The following is a 23,642-nucleotide window of genomic DNA, read 5'->3' on the forward strand; positions in this document are numbered from 1 at the left end:
TGGAGACCTGTCTCAGTGGCCCGGCACCTGTCCCCACAGCCAGGGACCTGTTCCCACGGCCAGGGACCCCTTCCCACAGCCATCCACGTGGGACCCATCCCCATGGCCAGGGACCCACCTGTGCCCACGGCCAGGGACCCGTCCCCATGGGGAGTGCAGGCAGAGGTGCAGGCAGGCCGGGCTGCTGCCCCAGTGCAGGCAGCGGCTGCCGCTGAGCGTCCTGCTCCCCACGCCAAGCTCCCGCCCCGGGCTGGCCGGGGAATCAACCCGGACATCCGAGGCCAGCACAGGCCTCACTTTCGCTTTCCATTGCTCCCCTGGGCTGGGTGCAGGCAGAGCTGCGCAGGCAGGGCGGGCAGGGCTGCCCTGAGGCCGTGCCCGGGGGGATAGGCAGAGGGAGCAACGGGCTCAGCCCAGCTCGGTGCATCTACGCCCGAGGAAGGAGGGGTGCTCCCAGCACAGGTACGGCGGGGGCCGGCCGGGACCCCGGCCACCCAGTCCCCGAGGGCTGGGCAGGAGGCAGCCTTCGCCCTTCCCCGGGATGGGAGCTCCTGGCAGGCGGCCGCCCGGGTTCGGCCCTGCTCGTGCCAGGTTGCTGCTCTGCTGCCAGCCAAGGGACAGGTTCACGGTCTCCACACCTGGCTGCTCCATGTCCCAGGGTGTCATTCAGGGGATGTGCGGTTCCTGAGCTGCCGGGAGAAGGGGAGCCGGGGAGGAGCTGGAGAGATGGGGCAGGGGGGTTGGGGCTGCCCTTGCAAAGACCATCCCTCCCCACAGCCCGGTGCAGGGATGCAGATGCACCTGCTCAGGGTGGTGGGCTGGAGCTCAGCAGCCGTGCTGGGAGTGCTGGGGGTGGCCGTCTTCCTCCTGGTCCTGACCCTGGTGAAGGACGCTGCCCTTCCTACGAGGAACAAAGTAGGTGCCCGGTGGGTGTTGGGGGAGCCCAGGAATGACCACCGGCCCCTTCCCACCTCTCATCCTTCCATCAGTCCTGCTTTCCTCTCCGCTTGCAAGTCTTCCCATAACCAGCCAAGCTTTGCTGGGCTTAACCTAATCAAGGTAGCACTGGGCGGATCAACCACCCTCCCCAAAACCACAGTCCAAGGAACCAAGGAAGGGAGAAAGAAGAGCAGCCCTCCTCCTGAGGCTGCTCCATTTTCTACCCCAGACACTTTCTCTTCTCTGTTTTCAGACATCCAGAGCACATGGTGGGTTTACATCTCTCCCACCTGTTGCTTTCTGCTGGCTTTTGCAGACAGTTAAAAAACAGTCAGGGTTTGTGAGATTTGCCACTTCTGAAGGTCTGGGAGCAGCTTTGGCAGCCTGAGCTCTTTGGGACATGCCTGGATGCCTCCCTGCTCTGCAAATCACCCTGCTGACCTGCATGCCTTCCCTTTCTGAGCTGTAACTCCCTTGAATGGCTAAATCAGGGGTGCTAGATATTGAGTGGGGCTGCTAAAGGGAGGTTGGATGGGCAGACCTGTGCTGCTCGTGTTCACACATGGGAAGGGAGACCAGAAGCTCTCAGAAACCCCCGTGGCACTTGGTGCAGCCCCAAGTGTGCTGTGACCTCACGTCCCCTCTTCCTCCCCCAGTACGGTCTGGTGTTTGATGCTGGCTCCATGCACACGGCTCTCTACATCTACCGGTGGCCCACAGACAAGGAGAACAGCACTGGCATCGTCTCCCAGGTGGAGGCCTGCACTGTATCTGGTAAGTGTGCTGGGATGTGTCCATCCCTCTCTCCCAGCCTACTGGATCCCTGTCCCAGACTCTCACAGCATCATCGGTGACCTGAGTCTTTCAGCCTGCACTGGGCCAAAGGGAGATTGCCTGGTGGAAGAGTGAAAGTAAAGTGTTAGGGGGGATAGTTTGCACCTTAGGGTGCCCTACAGTAATTGGGGGATCCAGAGATGTGTAAGGACTTTGGCCCCTAGTTAGCACGGTTCCTGGAGCCACTCCAGTCTTGCAGCTGGTGGTTGTGCATCAACTCACAGCTTGGGATGCTGGAGGTGCAGAGTTTGCTCCTTCTCCCATGCAACCGCTTCCTTGGCTCTTCTTCCCACAATATCTCTTCACAGCTTCTTTCATAATGTGTGGCTTCATGTTCCCACAGGGCCTCCTAAAATCTCTGCAGAAGTCCCTAAACATTACTCTGTTTCAGATGGGGTTTTGTGTGCAGTTCCTAACTGTTCTTTGGGTCAGCAGTTTTCATTTTGGTATCTGTACGGCACCAAACACAGCAGAGTTTTGGGCTGTGACTGGGACCTCTTGGTATTGCCAAGGAGGTCCAGGATGCCTCCTGGGCCTGGGGAATGGGTGGACATGTCCCTTGCTGTCCTGTCCCTCCTGGGTGGCACTGAGCTCGCTCCATCACGGGGTGCCCTCTTGCAGGACCTGGCATCTCCAGCTACGCAGACAATGCCACTGGGGCTGGAGCCAGCCTGAAGCCCTGCCTGGACAAGGCCATGACGATCATCCCGGCAGAGCAGCAGCGGGAGACCCCCACCTACCTGGGGGCCACAGCGGGCATGCGGCTGCTGAGGTACTGGCACTGCCTGGAGCCGCACACGTCCGACCCCTTCCCCACCACGCATTTCTGCATCACAGCCGGTGCAGAGGGCTGGGATGGGACGGGGGCCTGGTGGCACAAGGGGCTGGGGGCATGGGGGGCTGCTGCCTGGGGGGGCCATGGTGATGGGCAGAGCACCCAAGTCTGCAGTCCGCCAGGGTGTCCAAGAAGGCCGCTCACCGTGCCCACTAGGAAACCTCCCAGCCCACTCCAGCACCAGCCTGGCAGCAGCCCCAGAGGTGGATGAACCTCCTTTGCCAGATTTGCATTAACCTTCCCACACACTCAGGCAGAGCCCACAGGCGGCATTTTTAGGGAGACTTCCAACACACCAGTGAGGGATTTGGTGGCTTTGCCCTGTCTCTGAGCAGCCCTGACACTTTGCAGAAGACGGCAGCCTCTTGCTGTTAGCCCTGCGCTGAAAGCTCCCCAGCCATTGCCTCCTCCACCGTGCGGTATTTATCTCCTTCCCTGGGCAGGGAGCAGAACAGCACCAAGGCCGAGCAGGTCTTCGCTGAGGTTGCCAAGGCCATTGGCGAGTACCCTGTGGACTTCCGCGGAGCTCGGATCCTCACGGGGAACGAGGAGGGGTCCTTTGGCTGGATCACCGTCAACTACCTGCTGGAGACGCTCGTCAAGGTGCAGGCTGGGGAAGAGCGCAGAGGAGGTCCCACCACCTGTGGTCTGGGCTGGGAAGCTGATATGCCTGTGGTAGCCCTGTGCTGGGTCCGTCCCTGTGGGTAACTCCTGGTGCTGGGTAGTGCTCCTTCACAGGCAAGTGGATCCACCCGCCAGCAGAGGATGTGGTCGGAGCTCTGGACCTCGGCGGGGCTTCAACCCAGATCGCATTCCTTCCTGGGACCACCATAGATGACAGCAGCACGAGAGTCGTCCTCAGGCTGTACGGGACCAACTACTCCATTTATACCCATAGCTACCTCTGCTACGGGCAAAATCAAGCCCTGAAGATGCTGATGGCATCCTTACACCGGGCAACCACCTCCAGCCTTGTGCTCCTCCACAGCCCCAGTCTCACTGAGTTGGGCAGCCAGCACCCGCTGGGTGTGACAGCTGCTGGGCTCAGTGCCTTGGTGCAAACTCCAGTGAGGATGGTGGATACACCAGGGCCACCATGCCAGGAGCCATCCCATGGGTGTCCCAACAGCAGAGGGCAGGACTGAGCCAAGATGGAGGTGGACACCCCAAAGCAGGACACCTGACCACAGGTGCTGCTGGGATGGTGGATGCCTGGGATCCCTGTGCCAAGGCCATCTTGCCCAGCAGATCTCCATCCCTGTCCTGATGGAGGGGTTGTGTCAGCCCAGCCTCAGTCACAGCAGCCTGGAAGGACCCAGGCCTGGAGAAGGGAGCCTGCTAGGTGCCAGGAAGTTGGGGAAGACCCAGTGAGATTTTTTAGCATCAGTATGGCAACGAATACATTGGTTTTATGGGTAGAAATCTGGTCTTCAGCAGTAGGCGCTGGGCATGAGAGAGTGAAGGGTGGTGGTGTTGCTGCACAGGGGGACCCTCGTGTCCACAGCTTGGCTGTGAGGTGAGGGCTCAATGCCAGCTCACGCTGGTTGGAATGGGCAAAACACCACATCCAGAGCACATTGCAAAGAGAAATCAACATCTGTTTTGTTTTTACTTACATGGCTTCTCAGCCTTGGCTCTCTCCGGAGTCTGGTGAACCTACAAAGGAAGAGTGGGGACAAAATGGGTCCTTGATTAGCACAGGGTGCAAACCCCCAAGGCCTTGGGCATACAAACATCACTGTAGCTGATCCCTGACCACAGCGTGGTTGTGCCATGCTTGTCTGCACGATTCTGTGCCTGCACCCCGTGGACAAGATCCCATGGGTGGTGGGGCCAGCATGCTAGTCTCCTGCATCTTGGTGTGGGAACAGGCCCTGTATGTGGGCTGTTTCTCTCCTTTCTATCCTCATCGTCAGTGTCAGGGTGATGCTAACAGCTCCCACTCTCTCCAGGGCAGCCCGTCTCCCCAGCAGATATCACACCCCTGCTACCCCAAGGGATACCAGGAGAACATCACCACGGCAGACCTCTACAACAGTCCCTGTGTCCGTGCACCAAGCACACCCAGCCCTGCACAGGTCCTCACGGTGACGGGGACAGGGGACCCAGCAGCATGCACCACTGCCATCCAGAAACTCTTCAACTTCAGCTGTGGGGCCAACAGGACGTGCGGGTTCAATGGGGTTTATCAGCCGCCTGTGCGGGGACAGTTCTTCGTAAGGACCCTCCGTCCCTGCAGCTGTGGTGGGGGTGTGGGGTTTTGGGGCACCAGAGGCTGGCCATGACCCCAGGAAAACTGCTGTAGGAGAAAAGTCTGAATAGTGCCAGCCCTGAAAGCTGGGATGTGCCCGATGCATGGAGACAAGCAGGGTGCTTACCAGCGTGCCACGCAGACCCAGACCTCTGTTGTCACAGCACCAGTCTCTTCTGGTGTGGGGACCAGTCCCAGGGCTCCCTCCCAGCAGGTCAGCGGGCATCACCCTGTGGTGCTGAACGGTGGCCTTAGGGACCCCTGCAGAGCACCCAGAGAGAGGGGCGGGGGGGGTGGCAGTGGCCTGGGTGCTTCACTAACTTGCTGCCTTTGGTCTTAAACACCTACAGGCCTTTTCGGGGCTTTATCACAACTTTCACTTTCTGAACCTGACTGGAGGGCAGTCTCTGACCTCGGTCAATGCCACCATTGGGCAGTTCTGCACCAGTAGCTGGGAGAAGGTGAGATCCTGCTTAGGAGATGCCAGCTCCTGCCCATGTTTCACCTGGGTGCTGGGCAGCCTGAGGGCTCATCCGCTGCCCATCCTCTGCTGCACAGATGGCAGCTGGAGGGAGCTGGGAGGAGCACAAAGATCTCTGGACAGGGAGAGAGATGGGAGAGCAGCCTGCAGCCTCCCAGGTCCTCCTTGCTCCCCAAGCGCAGGCATTCCCAGGTCTTTGCTCCCAGCTGCACCGCGGGGCTCTTTCCTGCAGTGTGGGTGCACCAAGCACTGCTCTGTGCTGGCGGCCCTCCCCAGCAATTCCACCTCTGCAGGTGCAGAAGGAGTTCCCCACCGTGGGCAGGACCCACCTCCGTGATGCCTGCGCAGCCAGTTTCTACACCCTCGCCCTTCTCCTGCAAGGCTACAAATTCAACCACATGACATGGCTTAACATCCACTTTGTCCCGCAGGTAGGAAAGTGCCCGGCAGCTGCCAGCTTCCATGCTTCGTGATGTGAAATGGCTCTTGCCCACCCTGCCGCTGCCCCTGCCCTGCCTGGATGGGGGAGCAGGGGATAACAGGGCAGCACGGTCCACTGCCTGTGCCCAGGGCAGCTCTTGAGTTATGCTCACAGGCACTTGCTGGGACATCTGCCCTGGGCAATTTATGGTCTCCCCAGCTTATCTCACTAACGGGGTATCTGCAGCCTGAGGTGTGCACAGATATGGTGGCTGTGGAGCAGGACCTGGGGGTGCAACAGCAAAGGTCTTCTCTCGCTCTCCAGCTTGTGTGGTACTTTGCAGCCCTTCACATCCCTCTTCCTCCTCTGTCTGCACAGGTCGCTAATGTAGACATGGGCTGGACTCTGGGCTACATGCTCAATCTCACCAACATAATTCCCTCAGAGACTCCCCAGAGAGTCATAGGGCTCCAGAGAAGCAACTGGATAGCAACCACAGTTTTACTGGCTGTCATTCTCATCCTCATCTTCTGCCTGCTCACAGTCATATGCTGCCAGAAAAATTCCTCCAGTTATGAGAGTCTCTAGCAGCACTGGCTCCAGAGGCCACTGGAGCCACTTAGCCCTGCTGGCACACTTGTGTGAGGAATTACAGACCATGTGTCCAGGAACTGTGAACTTGTAATGTGGGGCACCTGTGTCCTGGCCTGGTGAGCTGGAACCAGCAGAGGCTTTAAAAAATCCTCCCTGTAGCTGTGTGCTGTCTGGTTTTTCCTTTCCCCTCGCTGCTGGTTGGAGATGCTCCAGGAGGGAGGGAGGGAGGGCATGGACACGTGGGGCAGGGGTGCAGTGCTAGGGGCATGGGGACCACAGTGATGTGGGGTGGCTGGAGATGGTGGGACCCGTGGGTTGGGGAAGAGAGAAGGGGTGTCTGACAGCAACAGGCTCATCACAGGGCTGGTTGCAGCCTGCAGAAGCTACCCCATGTGGGGTGGATGTGTCCTGCCCCATCCTGGGACAAGAGCCTGCATTGCCCACAGCCACCAAGAGGGTGGTCAGACACTGCAACAAGCTTCCTAGAGAGGTGGTTGATGCCCCAAGCCTGTAAGCATTGAAGAGGCATTTGGACAACGCCCTTAATAACATGCTCTAACTTTTGATCAGTGCTGAAGTGATCAGACAGTTAGACTTGACGATCATTGTAGGTCCCTTCCAACTGAAAGATTCTATTCTATTCTATTCTATTCTATTCTACGCCAGGGGCAGTGACAATGGGGCTGTGGGGGGAAGTTGGCCTGGTAGATGGGACTCAGACTCTGCCCAGGACTGGGAAGCCCATTGAAGTGGGGGATGGCAGCAGTCCCCTGCTCTCCCATGCGAGGTTCCTCTCTGGTCCAGCTGCACCCTGTGTCTGTGCCTGGCAGACATCTCACCCTCCCTTTCCAGCACACAGGGCAATTTGGGAACGCTGCTGGAACATCTCAGGGGCAGCTCCCAGGCCCCCCCTTACATTTTGGGGGAGTCCCACTGGTGGCCAGTGGGTGGGTGAAGTGAGGACAGCCCAGCTCTCAGAAGGAAAAGGCCTGTCCTCGTGCCCTGCTGGCTCCTCTCCCAGGCCTGGCAGACATTGCAAGGTCTCCAGGGCCATCTGTAGCACTGAGCAATGTTGACTCTCCCCTGAGTCCCTGTCATCACCAGCTCTTACCTGGGGGACAGAAACAATAAAATCATAACTGTTCAGGAGCAAAGTAACAGGTATTTCCCCATTCACTGCCTTTTACAAAGTTTATTTGGATGACGAGAGCTGTGAGATGCCTGCCTTTCTGCAGAGACACCAAAGGTCAGCTTCTTGCTGCTGGGAGCCAAATAACAAGATGAATCATCCACAGGGGAGATAACAAATGGGCAGGACTAAAGGCAAGGCAAAGGCGCAGTCATGGGCAAGACCCAGCTCAGCCACATGCGCAGGGTCAGGGCAGGACTCGCAGCCTGCTGGAGTCGCAGCCTGACACCCACAGTGTCCAGGCCTTCTGCTGGTGGGACAGTCTGGTCTGCAGGAAGATACTCAGGAACATCAATCCCTTTATCCCAGAAGAAAAGGAAGATGAGATGAGATGGACCCTCTGGGGATGCATGGACCATGCTTCTGATTTTGGATGCTCAGTTTGCTTTCTGTCTGCAAGACCATCACATAAGCCCAAACAATACACCCTCAGGAGAGACAGCTGGGGTACTGCGGAGCCTTACATGCCCTCACACTGGCAGACCTGGCAGTGGCCATTGGCGACTGTGCTCAGACCCAGCATTGCACAAAGCACCCTGTCACCAAATGCCTGCAGCTGTGCACTAACAGTCTGGCACTGGGGAGCTCCTCCATGGCCGGGCTGGCTATCCACAGCCCCACGAGCCAGCCGGTGGGACAGAGACCATATCTGTAACAGACATAGCAGTGTAAGGAGGCAGATATGGGTGGCTGGGGTTTCTGTGGGCTGTAGGCTGATCCCAGCAGGTCTCCAAAGGAGCAGAGCTCCTCTGGAAACTTTATGTGGTGCCTAGCTGCATGTTGGGGGCAGTCCCATCGGAGGCCAGCCCTCGGTTTTCAGTGCTGTAGAGGTTAACGTGCTCAGCATCATTGAATCAGCCTCAGGCTGCCAGTCCTGCAGGCAGAAGTGCAGGGCACCACAGTGCAGACAGCCCTCCAGCCCTGACATGCTCCTGCCAGGCTCTGAAACACAGCCAGGCTCCTACACCCACAAGAGCAGGAGCAGGGCAGCAAGTCCCAAGGCAAGGGTGAGGACGATGAAAGTGACGGCCGCAGCCCACAGGGAAGGAACATGCCCCTTCATCCGCACTGGAGCCTCTGCCGGGATCATGTTGGTGAGGTTCAGCATGTAGCCCAGTGTCCAGCCAATGTCAGCTCTCCCCGCCTGCCCGAGGAGAGAGGGGACAATGAGTTAGTCCTGCAGAAAAGTCACACTAATGACACAGGGCCACCTACTCCTGTGCAGCCTGGGTGCAGTAGCAGAAACCGGGTGCTGGGATGTCGGGTAGGCAGGGCTTTCCGGACCATATGTCGTGGTTTAACCCCAGCCAGCAACTAAGCACCACGCAGCCGCTCACTCACTCCCCCCCATCCAGTGGGATGGGGGAGAAAATCAGGAAAAGAAGTAAAACTCCTGGGTTGAGATAAGAACGATTTAATAGGACAGAAAAGAAGAGACTAATAATGATAATGATAACACTAATAAAATGACAACAGTAGTAATAAAAGGATTGGAATGTACAAATGATGCGCAGGGCAATTGCTCACCACCCGCCGACCGACACCCAGCCAGTCCCCGAGCGGTGAATCCCTGCCCCCCCCCCCCCCCCCCCCCCCCCCACTTCCCAGTTCCTAAACTAGATGGGACGGCACATGGTATGGAATACACTGTTGGCCAGTTTGGGTCAGGTGCCCTGGCTGGGCATGAGAAGCTGAAAAATCCTTGACTATAGTCTAAACACTACTGAGCAACAACTGAAAACATCAGTGTTATCAACATTCTTCACATACTGAACTCAAAACATAGCACCGTACCAGCTACTAGGAAGACAGTTAACTACATCCCAGCTGAAACCAGGACACCATAGCTCTCATGGCTCCCTGATGTGGGAATCTGGCTCTTTTCCCCAGCACTGCCTCTACTCCTGCCCACGGGCTGGGTTTGCAGCCTACCTTCATCTGGAAGAAGATGTTGTTCCAGCTGGTCTCGTTGAACTTGTAGGCGTCGAGGAGGAGTGTGAGGATGTAGTTGGCGTTGGCGCAGTATTTAGGCAGTCGCTCGCGATTCTCTTCAGGGTAGCTAGAAGACAGCTGGAGGCGGGGGACATGTTTGGGGAGGAAGGGAAGTTATTTGCAGGCAATTTCTGTGCAGGGAAAATGCCCTGATGACTGCCACAAGAGAGGCAGTGGCTCCACAGCCACCAGCATCCAGGAAAAGACTCCTGGACCAGGCAGGTATTTTGGACCTGTCCACACAGGGCAACTCCTTTGAGGAGGATTTACTCTCCACATAGAAACAGAGATGTATTGGAGTTCCTCCTTCCCCAGATTCTCCCATCTCAGCCTCATCATACAAGAGTCCCCTGCTTTTTGCCCCATGGTGGTCCTACCACAGCTCTTGCCCTTATCCATCCCCATTTGACTCCTCCCCAGAGTGGTGCCAGCAGCTGGCTCCCCTCTCACCATCACCTAGGCCTCCAGCCCCACCTCCATCCCCAGCTCCTGTGCTGGTGGAGAGATTTTGCTGCCTTCACCTGCCCCAGCTGCCCCTTTCCCAGTGTTGCATGAGCAAGGAGGGCCCCTGAGGGTGGGTGCAGGACAGTCCTCGCTCCCACACAGAGCTCAGGGATGGCTCTGCTTTGTAGGCCACAGCTCAGCAACCAGGGAGCCTTGCCCTGGGGGAGTCCCCACTCCTCTTCCCCCACCCCAGGACCCCTTTGCTTGTGAGGCTTCCCTATAGCCTCCCATTGTGGGGAACGTACGTCTTCCCAGCTTCTTGTGCAGAAATGCTTGATGGTCTCCCTGACAGTGGCCAGCGACTGTCCCTCGGTCAGGTTGAGAAACTTGAAGTTATAGTAAAAGGCAGAGAAGGCCTGAAAGCAAAAGCCAGAAATGCCATTGAGCTACACTGGGGAAAGCCCCCCCAGGCAGCTGCCCCTGTCTCCCTTGAAGCAGGAGGTGGGGTTTGTCTTTCACCAGGTTTGTGTAGTGCCTTGTATAGTCCCAGGGCATCGTTGTCCATGTCCCAGCAGAGATGATGGGCTGGGGATTTAAGTGCCTGCTGGCTACAGCAGCACGTGGAGTGCAGGCAGAGCCTTGCCTGAAGGCTGCTGGTTAAGCTGTCTTCTTTTACTGAAAACTTGGGTTTTGACTAAGCACCTGTTTTATTAACATGGTCCCATTTGGAGAGCTGGCTAGGAAACCAGATGGCAGCAATCCCTGGTGTGCCCTGGGGCAGTGGTAATTTGGGAGCTCCTTGCCCCCATTCTGCTGGAGGTAGGTGGCAGTGCCGTGGGGCATGCAGGGACACCACAGCACCCGAGGCCATGGTCTGCCGTGGAGGTGGGAGGACAGGATTTGCCTTACAATGAATTGCCCGCTGACGGGGGGCTGGTAGACACCATCGAAGGTGCAGTCCTGGCTCTGGCTGCACGCCGAGAAGTTGAACAGCTTCTTGATGGCAGCCAGGCACCCACTGGCATTGCCCCTGCCCTCCAGGGTCACGTTCCTGTCGTCATGGGTCAGGCGTGGGTCGCTCTGGTTCGTGCAGGGGCTGGTGCGGAAGGAAGACAGTGAGACGGTTTCATTGTAGTCTTTCGGGTAGCAAGGGTGATCAATTCGCGTGCTGGAGAATGACTCCTGGGAATAGCAAAATCACAGGCTGCAAACCCTCCTCCAGACCCTCTTGGTGGGCATGCTAGGAGGCAGGATTTACCCAGTGCTCCCCCCAAAGCCACGAGCGCAGGCATCTCCCACCTCCTCAGCAGAGAAAGACCTTCCTGCTGTTTAATCCTGGTCTTGTTGGCCATCTGCAGTCCCAGCTGAGCTCAACATTAATTTATGCTCTCCTTTGTCTCATTCCCTCTCCCATGGACGCAGACCGATTTCAGGGACCCAGCATGCCTCTCCCCTGGCCAGCAGGATCATGATTTGGGGCATGCAAAGCCCTCTCCACCCCAGCTCTAGCTCTGCCTTTAGCTACAGATGCAGGCAGGGACACCACCTGGGACCTTCCTGGCTCTGCAGCATGAGCAAACCCTTCTGGCTCACCAAGGCTGCTTCTCCTGGCAAGGTGCAGCTCCATGAAGACCCTCTTCCCTCTGACTTTCCAAAAAATGGCCTGAGAAAGATCTCTGGTTCACTTTTCTTAGGTCCATGCAGTCACAGAGTAGTTGAGGTTTGGGCGGGGAGCTATAGGGTCCCTGTGCCAACCCCCTCCTTAAAGCATGACCAAACAGATCAGGTTGCTCAGAGCCTTGTCCCATCAAGTTCTGAATATCTCCAAGGATGACGACTCCACAGCATTTCTGGGTCATATTCTGATATTTGACCATTCTTATTGTGAAAAACTTTCCCCCTGCATCTGGCTGGAAATTTGCATGTTCCACGTTGTGCCCGTTGCCTCTTGTCCTGTCACTTTGCACCTCTGAGATGAGCCTGGTGCTGCCTTTCCTACACCTTGTGCAGGGCAGCTGTGTACAGCCAGAAGATCTCTCCGGAGCTGCCCCTTCTGATGCTTCCCATGCTCCTCTCCACATCTGCCTACCCATGCTCCAAGGAATCTGTACCTGCTCTTAGTCCCTGGTGATGTCTCTCTGGAAGAGCTTTGCCTGTTCTTATTTTATGCATTAACAAGTCTGTGGTTGGTATCATGAGACCAGAGTCCAATTAACCCCCAGTTCCCCTCTCACCACAATTAATTCCTTTGCCAGTCGCTTCAGCATCTCGTTCTGCCCATAGCAGAGGTAGCTGTGTGTGTAGATGTTGTAGTTATAACCATACAGCGTCAACTTGGAGGTGTCATTCCAGTTTATCACTGAACTTCTGGGCATAAAGCTGATTTGAGTGGATGCTCCTCCAAGATCCAGCGCCCCCAAAATGTTGGCTGCCTCTGGACGAACCCATGTGTGTGCTTTGGGGGAATACTGCCAAGGCGAGACAGGAGAGGAAGAGGAGTAGTTCATGTCTGGGCTTACTTGCCCTGAGCAAAATTCTCATCCCATTGAAGTCAATAGGATTTTGTTACTAAATTCAACAGGTATTCAATTCAATTATTTCCGTACATGAGGCCCCACCGCCTTCCCTGCCCAACCAGCCTGGCCATTTATCAGAGCCAGGAAAAAACAGAGATTGAACGGTCTGATGGTCAAGATGTGCCAACATGCTGTGGGCTTATGTGACTCTGAGTCACCAGTCCCCAGACCAAAGTGCTGGTGGGGACCTGGCTTGAAGGGGCTGCCCTTCCTGAGGAGCAAGCTGCAGGGGCACTAGTGCAAGGGGAATGACAGAAATCCTCCAACAGTGCCTGCACAGGAGCCCGACGGTGCCAGCACAGCTTTCAGCTGTGGCAGCATGGGGATAGAGGGCGACAGGAAAGAGGTTTGGTTCAAGCTTCCTTCAGACTGGCAGGAAGGAGTCTCCCAGCAGCACACGGAGATGGACCTTCCCAGGGCAGCGAGACAAAGCCCAGCAGGAGCAAACGGTCCCCACTGGGCTGCATGGCCAACCTCACTGTCCCCAAGAGACCCTGTGTCTACATGGTGCGGACATGTGCCCTTAGCTCTTAACAGAGACACCCCCATTCCTGATTTCTCCCTTCTCTTTTGCTGTAGGTAAGCCTACAGTGCTTCCCCTAGATTGTTCCCGAAAGCTGTTAACCCTGATCTTTCCTTCTGCGCTAAGCAAGCTTAAGAAAAGTAAGAAAAACTGTATTAGCAAAGAAGGAGTGAGTGCTTTGCCATTCTCCCACCTTAGTGAAGGAGTCCAGCAGGTAGTTGATGGTGATCCAGCCATAAGCCCCCTCCTCCTCTCCTGTAAGGATTTGAGCCCCTTTGAAAGCCACAGGGTACTCTCGCATGGTTTTAGCAACTTCAGCCAGGACTTGATCTGCCACTGAGCTGTTCTGTTCCCTAAGAAGGACTCAAAGGTCAGGACACATACCCAGCTACATCAATACTACAGAGGAAACACATGGAAACAGTCTGTTTTTTTCCCAGTTCCACATACTCCATTTTTTTGCAACAAGCAGTTTGTGTGAGATGATATTTCCTGCTACATAACTTGTCAAAGCTGCTCGTACAGCGTAAATCCCAGTTGTCTAGACTTGGCATTACAAATCCAGGAGCACTAGCAATCTCTTCCCTCCAGTGCAGCTTGATCCCAGTCACATAAAGGTTTGCCAGGCCACCCTTCACTACCTAAGTATCTTCACAGTTCTGGAGGCCAGAGGTGATTGTGCTGCAAAACCCAGGTTTAAACATCACCCAGTGACTGTACCAAAGCCAGGACTGGTTGCTGAGCTCGAGCGGGTCTTTTAGGAAGGTGCCAGCCTGGTTTCAGACCTCTGAATGGGGAAGATGTCTCGGGGTGGCTGGCATGTGCTCGCTCTCTGAAGTAAGTAACCTTCAGGCTATGGCCCGGCTCCTTCCCAGGGAAGGGGTCTGATTGCCAGGGCACAGAAATAATGTTAGATATCTGCAGCCATAAAACCAAGAACCATGAAATGAAGGTTGACATTTGAAGAGAGCTAATACTGGCTGGTGAAAGTTAAGGGCAGGTCCTGCAGCACACTGTTGCCTCCTACTTCTGCCCCACTCCCCCACCAGCACCCATCCATCTGGGCAGATGGCACATCTCCTGGTGGCATCTCAACTCCCTTGTGTTTAAGTAATAATGAAGAGCAAACAAAGAGCTCTGAGAAGCATTTCTTGCTTGGAACTGGGCATGCAGCACCATCTTGGGATGTGGGGTCCCAGGATGCCAACAGACACCTCTGAGAAGCCTCTCTGCCCCAGGGCCAATCACTCAGGACAGCTCAGCCACTCATGTGTCCCCACCAGGCTGCCTTCTCCCCACTCCCCAGTCGCTTGCTCATGGCAGCATGAGAGCTGGGAGCTCCTGGCAGCCTGGCTCCGTGCAGGACACTGTGTCCTGGCAGTGACTGCTTGCAGCTCTGTTACTGCTACATCACCCCTGCGCCCCACAGCGATACCTCAGTAGCCTCATGCCTGCTGTTGCTCCGAGATAAGCTGGGACATCCCTCTGTTTTGCAGCAGGAACAACCTTCAGGGCTTTATCCAGGCACTCCCTTAGGGAATCACCGGCTTTTGGGGGATCATTGGCATAGCTTGATATGCCTTGCCCTGGAAGAGAGTCAGGCTGAGACAGGCTGACAGGAATGGCTGGGGACAGGGATGTGGGAGCAAGGGGGCACAGGCCAGTGTGGTCTGTCACCTCCTAGCAACAAAGGGTGCTTTTCCAGGGTCCCCTGGTCACCTGACACCTGCCTGACCCACACTTATGTTCCTCTCCTATGGCCATCCCCACACCTGCCATGCTTTCAGCAGTGTCCCCAGCTATATGGGTGAGACCTTTGCCGGCCAGGACAGCAGTCTGGGCAGCTGACGGCAGTTGAAAATGGAGGAATGAATCCAGAGCAACACCAAGGTGCTTCAGTCCCACCAAGTGTGTGGGCACTACATGGTGCTGAGGGCTCTCCAGGCGTAAGCAAAGCCAGCGGGGAGTCAGAGCCAACCCTGCCTGCAGCCAGGGCTCCCCACCATGCCAGCCTGATGGACAGAGCTGCCCAGCGTGGGCAGGCCAACAAGAGGAAGGGCCAGGTATCCCACCCACCACATGAACATGCAAGGCAGCACCGAGCTCATGGCAGGGGGATACTGACCCTGGACCTCACAGGACAAGGTCTGGCTGACCACACCGGTGTTGTTCTCCTTGTCTGAATCCCACTCGTAGACAAACAGAGATGTGTGAGACGAGCCTGCATCAAACACCATCCCATACTGGAAGGAAAAACCAAGACATCACACTGGCGGGAGGAGCAGCAGCCTGGCCCTGGCCCCACCGTGGCCCAGCCAGGGTGGTGGAGCCAGAGGATGCCCCCAAAAATATCTCTCTAAGGCACAGCTATCTGCACTGTGGCAGAGCAGAGCGGTGCCAGTGCGTGGCCTCAGCATGGGCATTTCTCATGGCAACTAAAGGAATTTTTCGTTCCCTCTCCTGAGGTCTGTGCAGCAATGCCAGCTCACACAAACATTTTCTTGGTTGTTTCCTCATGCTTTTTTATTTTCTTTCTTGGTTACATACCTTTTGTGTCTACACTGGCCCCACCTTGGGGTCAGGAACTCTCCCATTGCCAGTGCTCTCTGCTACCCCCATGGCTGCACCTAGCCTGGGCAGAGACTGGCAGGGCCACACCAGCCCCAGTCCAGGAGCATCCAGCCGTGTGCCTCTCCCCCATAAAGCCCTCCACGTCACCCTAGAACCATGCCAACCCTCTTCCAGAAGCCAGCGTGGGATGGCAAGCTGCAGGGGAGGGACAGGGAGGAGCCACGGTGCTTGTGCTGTGGTGTGAGTTAGGACAGGCTGGTGGGAGCTGGCAGGAGCAAAGGCCATGTGGAGGTGCATTGCACTGCAGTGCGGTGCTCCAGGAGGGCAGAGGAAGCGGGGCAGGGCTTTGTCCCACCCATCTGCCCCAAGGTAATCTCCTCCAAACATGTCAAGTGCATACCACGGTGGCTAGTTTGAGAGGAGGCTTCCTCTCCTGACTTCACAGTGGCCAGGCTGTATTTCTTCTGTCTGCATCTTGAGATGGAAAGAAAACACCCACCCAGCTACTACAAGGCAGTTCCTACTGATCCACCCTCACCTCCTAACCCCGAAGATAAGCTGTTGTCTCTGAGCACCTGCCCAAGGTGACTGGTCTCTGCAGTGGTGCTCAGGGACGTTCTTTTGGGCTCACCTTGACCGTGGGTGGCAGGGTGACATCTTCAATATCCACCAGGCTGAGAACAAGGGCAATGATGGAGAGTGCGACCAGTGCCCCAATGATGGCATTGGTGAAGTGTTTCTTGTGAGCAAACATTGTGGTGAAGGCTCCTGCAAACCCAAACACAGGAGAAAGGTGGTCAGACACAGCCAGCTGGGACCAACACTGGTCAGTGAGAGCTGCAAGGAGATCAGCTCCGAAAGCTGTCCCCAGTCTGACGTGCTATCAAGCTGTGTAACTCAGAAACCCTGGTGGATAATCAGATCCTTCCCTGGAAGAAGTAATATTAGGATAAAATAGGGGAGCGGGGCTGGAGGAAAGAGGGGTTGATTGCCCAGAAGCCTGGCATAGCCACGATGGGATTGCAACAGTCCTCCAGGTCCTGCACCCACTCCTGCTCAGCTCACCACTACCGGGAAGGATCAGGTCCAGAAGGAGCAAAAGAAACACTGTACCAAACAGAGAAGAGCATGGGAAATTGCAAAAAACCTCAACATGAGATATTGTAGAAGGGAAAGGTGATTTTATTTTACAATATGTAAGCAAGGTCAGCTCACCTGCTGGCACTCCCAGACGTGTGCACCCAGCAGCACCCAGACGTGTGTGCCGGGATGGGATCGCTTGGAGCTGGCTTGTGAGTCCTTGCTGCAGCTCTGGGCTCCTCTGCTGCTGGCAGCAAACCCAGCTTGGACTTGCCTTTTATATCCTTTCAAAGCGGACACTGCTCGAAAATCTTTTCCCCATTATTTTATCTCAGACCTCATCAGCCTTAGGCAAAACTCTTGAATATCAGTTGTCTTGTTTGTCTTACACGTGCGTTTATGGCTCAATTTGGCATCTTCCCGACATTTTATCTTCAGTAAATTAGTTCCTTCCCCTCATTTGAATGAAATCACACATAGGAGCCCTGCAGCAATTAACACACACCTCTCCTTTTAACCCTTGTCCCCCTGCTTCTTTGTGCTTTTATACACACACTTTGCTCTCACCAATCTTAATATTTCCATGAGGAGTCTCTACAAGGTCTGTAAGAGGTGAGAGTGATACTTCCAGTATCCAATGCCCTGAAATCACACACAGAGTAGCAGGTGCTTGTTAATAAGTTTTATTACAATGAGAAGGAAAATCACACAAGAGGAGAAGGATGGCCCTGCCGGGGGGGTCTGAGCAACACTCACTGAGCTTTGCCAGGGGAGACCAGAGAGGGCAAGAGGGCCAAAACATCATCATGGCCCAGCTGGGACTGTGGTCACCCCTTTCCCAAGTGTGACCCAGTTTTGAGCTGCTCCTGGGCTGGGGGTCCCTGCAGACATGGGGACCCCAAGGAGAGCCAGGGGAGTGGGAAGGACTCAGGTCCTCACAGCCCCCAGCTCTGCCAGCAGCCTTCCATCACTCCGGGCATGCATTCAAGGCTCAGCAGCACAGGCAGGGTATCTGTTGTGGTTTAATCCCAGCCAGCAACTAAACACCACACAGCCGCTCACTCACTCCCCCCCATCCAGTGGGATGGGGGAGAAAATTGGGAAAAGAAGTAAAACTCGTGGGTTGAGATAAGAACAGTTTAATAGAACAGAAAAGAAGAAACTAATAATGATAATGATAACATTAATAAAATGACAACAGTAGTAATAAAAGGATTGGAATGTACAAATGATGGCAGGGCAATTGCTCACCACCCGCCGACCGACACCCAGCCAGTCCCCGAGCGGTGAAACCCCGCCCCCACTCCCCCCAGTTCCTATACTAAATGGGATGTCACACGGTATGGAATACACCGTTGGCCGCTTTGGGTCAGGTGCCCTGGCTGTGTCCTGTGCCAACTTCTTGTGCCCCTCCAGCTTTCTCACTGGCTGGGCATGAGAAGCTGAAAAATCTTTGACTTTAGTCTAAACACTACTTAGCAACAACTGCAAACGTCAGTGTTATCAACATTCTTCACATACTGAACTCAAAACATAGCACTGTACCAGGTACTAGGAAGACAGTTAACTCTATCCCAGCTGAAACCAGGACAGTATCATACCCCAGCCAGAGAGCCCTGGTGTTGTCCCACAAACGGGGTTCATCTACCCAGTGTGCAAGCCAATAACACACAGAGTTGATGTATTTTTAAATTAATTTCATTGATGCACATGAATGGGTGCCTGTCTCAAGACAGCATAGCTTTGTCTCAAAAATCTCCACATTTATATACTTAAGTAATACTTATTCATTATTATTTCCCTTAATGATTAGCTCTTTCTTCTTCACCTCTCATGTAAATTAGCGCACAGACTGTCTTCTTTCTTCATTGTCTTCTTTTGAGTAGGTGGTATCATTTGAGTAGGTGGTCAATGAGTCGGTGGTTGCCACCTCCCCCTGCAGGAATTACCTTTTACCTACTTCTTCCTTAATCTTGGCAGTTCCAAGCAGTTCTTCAAGGTTTATTGACCAGACCACAATCCATTACCTTTTCTGACATACACATAAAGCCTCATTGTCTAATAGCTAGTTCCTAAACCCTAAATCATGTCTAGTTATTGTTTCCCTATTTTAAATATTAACTGATGGGGGCTGTACACAGGACTTCAGCAGTTCCCTGGTTATTTCAATCATATTATAGGTATTAATTGATAACACCAGCACCCCTGCCCTGGGATGGGGAGAGCTGGTGGACCCGGGTACGTGCTCTCTCTGGGGGATACAGAGAAGCTGCTTCCCGATGATTCAGCTCCCTGATAAGAGGTTGCCAGGGCTATCACAAGGGCGATCTTGATGGAACGATTCAGTTTCCAGCTGCCTTATCTCAGCTGAGTCAAACACAGCGATGCCAGAAGGGAAATGCGTGCTGGGGAGCCCTCATTGCATGTGACTTTCCCAGAGCACTTTTCCCTGTAGCCAGAGAGATGGTGGTTTCAGAGCTCCCACTATGTTCACTGAAAGTACCACCTGTGAAATCGGGGGTGCAGCAGTCCCTGGGTGCTCTCTATCTCAGGTCACATCTATCTGCAGCTTGAACTGAGCTGGGGGCCTGTGCCATACCCTGCTGCCGGCTGGCCAAAGCTCAGACCTCCAGGCCAGTCCCTCTTCCCACGGCAATCTCCTCTGAAGTGGTTTGTGTGCTGGTGGGGTGGTTGCCTGGAGCCCAGAGGGTGCCACCACTCCTACATTCCCACCTCCACAAAACACATAACCTTTGGACTCACATGGCTTCACTGGAAGGGTGTGAATGAGTGTCCGCTACCTTCCCAGGTCTGGAAGTCCCCTGTTGACTGCAGAGTGGCTGGGCCAGGGCTGTCCTGAGCAAGGGGGACTTGTCCCCAGGAAGGACAGAGAGGGACCGACTGGCCCCGGTCCCTCCTGGACATGCAGCACTGTGCGGTGTCTGTGTGCACACAGAGACAACCAAACCCTCTGGCTCCTGCCTCCAAACCTGGGCTAAGCAACTCTTCAGTTGATCCTTCTGCAGTAAAGAAATAGTTCTAGAGGTTACGTGATAATATCTTAATTGCCTTTCCCACCAGAAGGACCGGTAATGATTTCCCAGCTGAGAGGGAGCTGTGATTTCCCTCGGCTTGCAGTGACTCCATCCACTCATCCCAGGCAGTGGGACTGTCTGAGCTGCCATTTCTGACTCCATTCCCAGGAATCTGTGTCTCTTTGCCAGGCTCAGCCTTTTGGCAAACCTGCTGCCACCAGCGTGGGGCAAGCCCGGCTGGGAATGGCCCTAGTCCACGTGAACACAAGACCAGCAAAGGACAGACCTTGCTGGGAGTAAGCTGACACAACAGCGACTGACCATGGTGCATGGCACGGTCTCCTGGGCTGCCAAAAGAAGGGACAGATGGGAGTGCCCCAGGTCTGGATCCAGCCTGGAGCTTGTCCCAGTAGGGAACTTGGGTGCAGCTGAGGCCACAGGCCAAATGCAAGCTTTGCAATGCTTCCAGGTCCACCACTGCAGCTTGTGAGAGCAACAGACCCCTCATGAACATGGTGAGTGGGACAATGCACTCAGGCAGGTGGAGACGTGTGCCATCAGAGGCACACATGTCCCCATGTCCCACCCATGGTCTGTGGCCCCACCTCAGGGATCAGGTCCCTCAAGGAGCTGTATTCACTCCAAGGGAGCCTCAGAGAAGCCCTGGTTCTGTGGAGCTACAGGAGCCCTCAGCCACATCTTCCATGGACCTTGTCCTAGCAAGGATGGCAGGACCAGACTCAGCCCGGCTCCTGAGATGGGCACAGCCCCAGAGGGTTGGAGATTGGGACTGTCGTGGTTTAACCCCAGCCAGCAACTAAGCACCACGCAGCCGCTCACTCACTCCCCTCCATCCAGTGGGATGGGGGAGAAAATCAGGAAAAGAAGTAAAACTCCTGGGTTGAGATAAGAACGATTTAATAGAACAGAAAAGAAGAAACTAATAATGATAATGATAACACTAATAAAATGACAACAGTAGTAATAAAAGGATTGGAATGTACAAATGATGCGCAGGGCAATTGCTCACCACCCGCCGACCGACACCCAGCCAGTCCCCGAGCGGTGAATCCCTGCCCCCCCCCCCACTTCCCAGTTCCTAAACTAGATGGGACGGCACATGGTATGGAATACACTGTTGGCCAGTTTGGGTCAGGTGCCCTGGCTGGGCATGAGAAGCTGAAAAATCCTTGACTCTAGTCTAAACACTACTGAGCAACAACTGAAAACATCAGTGTTATCAACATTCTTCACATACTGAACTCAAAACACAGCACTGTACCAGCTACTAGGAAGACAGTTAACTACATCCCAGCTGAAACCAGGACAGGGGCCAAGCTGGTGAGAGTGCCCTGCGGACACCACTGAGCACAGTATGGGCAACCGTACCCAGCAGTGCTTTGCTCACCATGAAAGCAGCGTTTGTGGTGCACTGGTTCCTTTTAACGTGGGCAGATGTGTCTGTTCCCTGCACGGCAGCCGTACACCTTGCAGCCATGAGTGTGGCCAGGAGACATCCCCCATCCACCGGAGCCCTTCATCCACCTCCTGGGGTCCTGAGCCTCCACATTCCTCTTGGGAGGAAATGTTGGATATGCAAAAGCAGGAGAACCAGTTTCCCCAGCACTTTCCTTGAGAAAACAGCCTGTCTGGATGCAGAAGGCCTGGCAGGGCTCCAGGCAGAGCTGCAGGATGGGGCTGTGCCCAGGCAGAGGGCATGTGACACCACTGGGTCTGGGCAGATGGCTTGAGGAAACTCTGGTTTCAAGGGAGCTCTTCCATCTGCTGTAGCTCTCCTTCTCCCTGAAACCCAGTGGGAGCTGCAGGGCTCTGAGCTGCCCTGGCTGAAGGGGACCAGGAATCCCCATTCTCCCACCACCCTCTGTCCTGGGGCCCATCTGCCATCCTACAGACTCCCACGGGCTGGGCTGGTGGATGAAGGTGGATACAGGGGTGGGAGCCAGGACAGAGGCTTTGCTGGGAGAGGTAATACAATCTATAAACAGTTGAGCTAAAAAATCCGATAAAAGTTAGTACTTCTTCAGTTTATGTTAGATATTCCTGAGCCAAGTCACAGGTAATAGCTTAATAACTTTGTTGACAAAATCCTCCCTGCAAAAGCTTTAGGGCAACAGAAAGATAGTGCTGGGAGGAAGCACGGCAAGCTGTGGGGGAGGCAGAGCCCATGAGCCCCAATGGAACGAGGCAAAAGACTCGCTGGAGAATGTCTTCCCAAACCTGCATTGTATTCCCAGCACATGGCATCGCACACAGCCCCTATTGCACCCACGCCTGCTCCCTTTGTGGGCTCCCACAGAGGCCCCTTCTCTTTCCACCTTGACATTCCAGGGGGGAGAAGCCTGTTTCCCTTTTCGCCCGTGCCTGCCCCATGTGCAGCACCCTGCACTTCTCCCAGGCAATGCTGCCCGGCTGGGCTCTGGCAAGGTGACAACACCCTGTCTCCATGCCACATACAGTTTGGCCCTCAATTTTCTTCAGATAATCCCACCCAAAGGGGTGTCTGTGTTAAAATGTGGGCTGGGTCTCAGGGTGATGTGGTGCCCGAGCGTGGAGCATCACAGGACCTGGAAGGGCCATGGGGTGCCTGGCCCACAGGAGCACCCGCTCTCATGTGGGTCCCCTCAGGTCCTTGGTGCTGATGAGCCCCAGCCCTCTTTGCCTTCAAGGATGTGCTCTGCTACTTGCTCATAACTGAAAAAATGACCTAAATGTCTCCTTCTTCTGACTGCAGGTAAACAAATCTGCTATGGAGAAGTATGGCTAGAGTAAACACACACCCCTATTTGATCTGCTTTTGACATATATTTCTCTGTGGCCCCTTGAAATGACTCTTCAAGACCCAGAAGGAAGTTGTGCGGCTGGTGTGGAGATTCTGCAGGGTTTGAGCCCAGCCATTACTGCCAGTCACTGAGATGACTGGTGTTTGTGAAATGAGATCACCTCCATTGCTAACATCTTCCCTGTGCCTTCTGAAAGAAAACCATCCTGACTCAGGGTCAAAAGAGAGTCTCTCATTTCCCGGCCGTTCAACTTCTGCACCACGAGGTCACCCCAGCTCTGGCCATGGGAGGTGCAGGCAGTGGCTCTGTGCAGGTCCCATGTCTCTGGGTGAGCTGCACTGCTCGCTCCTGCCTCCCGTTCCCCTTCCAGACAGACCCCGCGTCTTGCTGGGACCTGTCCCAGCAGGGACCAGCTCCAGCCCTCCCTTCCAGTCTGATTCCAGCAAGACTGGTAGAGTTGGGGCCATTTAAAGCTGCCTTTGGGATGTCCATGCCTGTTGTTCCCAGCTGGCAAATAGCACACCAGACCTTTCCTCCTCCTCCCTGTCTTTCCCAGTGTGCATCATTATCAAACATGCCCCAATTGCCCTGACTGCATCTGTCTTGGTGCCATCCCTCAGCTGTGGGTGCTCTGGGTCAGGGACATGTGTCTGGAGCCATCCCCTGCGACGGCCATGGACACCCCAGTCCATTCCCCTTTCCTGTGCCCAGCTACAACATAGTGGGTGCTGGTCCTGGGGGGGTCCATCTCCCACAGTGCATGGATGGGGCTTAGCACAACACCTGCATCCTCATGAGATCCATGAGATTAATGATATCAGTAAAAAAACCCTCAGTATTTCAATATTGACAGTGGAGCTGGCTGAGTCCCACAGGGCAGGGTGCCTGGGACACAGGCACCAGCTCCCTGCTGGGAAGGGGCTGTGCTGCCCAGCACTGTGGTGATGGGCTCCATGTGTGCTGGGATGGAGGGACATGGTGGAGGGATGCTCCAGGAGGTTGTGGCTGTTAGTTGATGGCTCACCAGCTGTGTTGCCTGGGGGTGAGAGCACCAAGGCAGAACATGAGGTCAGGGT

The 23,642-nt window shown here is 55.1% G+C and overlaps 2 protein-coding genes across 2 annotated transcripts; one reads left to right on the top strand and one right to left on the bottom strand.

The window, feature by feature from the left end:
* The first annotated feature begins 144 nt into the window (after window positions 1-144).
* On the top strand, window positions 145-6,513 carry LOC138682017 (ectonucleoside triphosphate diphosphohydrolase 8-like). Its single transcript, XM_069770788.1, has 10 exons — window positions 145-462; window positions 778-915; window positions 1,596-1,713; window positions 2,395-2,545; window positions 3,052-3,211; window positions 3,334-3,564; window positions 4,561-4,824; window positions 5,210-5,320; window positions 5,634-5,771; window positions 6,140-6,513. Exons 2-10 carry the CDS (start codon window positions 790-792, stop codon window positions 6,347-6,349), a joined length of 1,509 nt encoding a protein of 502 aa, XP_069626889.1. The 5' UTR covers window positions 145-462; window positions 778-789; the 3' UTR covers window positions 6,350-6,513.
* A 1,019-nt stretch (window positions 6,514-7,532) lies between these two features.
* On the bottom strand, window positions 7,533-16,414 carry LOC104322864 (ectonucleoside triphosphate diphosphohydrolase 8). The gene is made up of 9 exons (XM_069772049.1): window positions 16,282-16,414; window positions 15,205-15,322; window positions 14,515-14,665; window positions 13,273-13,432; window positions 12,215-12,448; window positions 10,890-11,162; window positions 10,286-10,396; window positions 9,477-9,614; window positions 7,533-8,688 (listed from the first exon to the last, which is right to left on the bottom strand). The coding sequence occupies exons 1-9, from the start codon at window positions 16,402-16,404 to the stop codon at window positions 8,506-8,508; spliced, it is 1,491 nt and encodes a 496-aa protein (XP_069628150.1). The 5' UTR covers window positions 16,405-16,414; the 3' UTR covers window positions 7,533-8,505.
* Window positions 16,415-23,642: the final 7,228 nt, after the last annotated feature.

This window comes from Haliaeetus albicilla, chromosome 26, assembly GCF_947461875.1.
Source record: "Haliaeetus albicilla chromosome 26, bHalAlb1.1, whole genome shotgun sequence".
NCBI lineage: Eukaryota > Metazoa > Chordata > Aves > Accipitriformes > Accipitridae > Haliaeetus > Haliaeetus albicilla.

Excerpts from the sequence above, each read along its gene's own strand:
- LOC104322864 (XM_069772049.1), bottom strand. The coding sequence starts at position 16,404 with ATGTTTGCTCACAAGAAACACTTCACCAATGCCATCATTGGGGCACTG. Across the intron at positions 15,323-16,281 it reads CCCTGCCACCCACGGTCAAG|TATGGGATGGTGTTTGATGC; the intron begins GTGAGCCCAAAA and ends TTTTCCTTCCAG. Across the intron at positions 13,433-14,514 it reads GCAGGCATGAGGCTACTGAG|GGAACAGAACAGCTCAGTGG; the intron begins GTATCGCTGTGG and ends AGTCCTTCTTAG.
- LOC138682017 (XM_069770788.1), top strand. The coding sequence starts at position 790 with ATGCAGATGCACCTGCTCAGGGTGGTGGGCTGGAGCTCAGCAGCCGTG. Across the intron at positions 3,212-3,333 it reads TGCTGGAGACGCTCGTCAAG|TGCTCCTTCACAGGCAAGTG; the intron begins GTGCAGGCTGGG and ends GGTGCTGGGTAG. Across the intron at positions 5,772-6,139 it reads ACATCCACTTTGTCCCGCAG|GTCGCTAATGTAGACATGGG; the intron begins GTAGGAAAGTGC and ends CTGTCTGCACAG.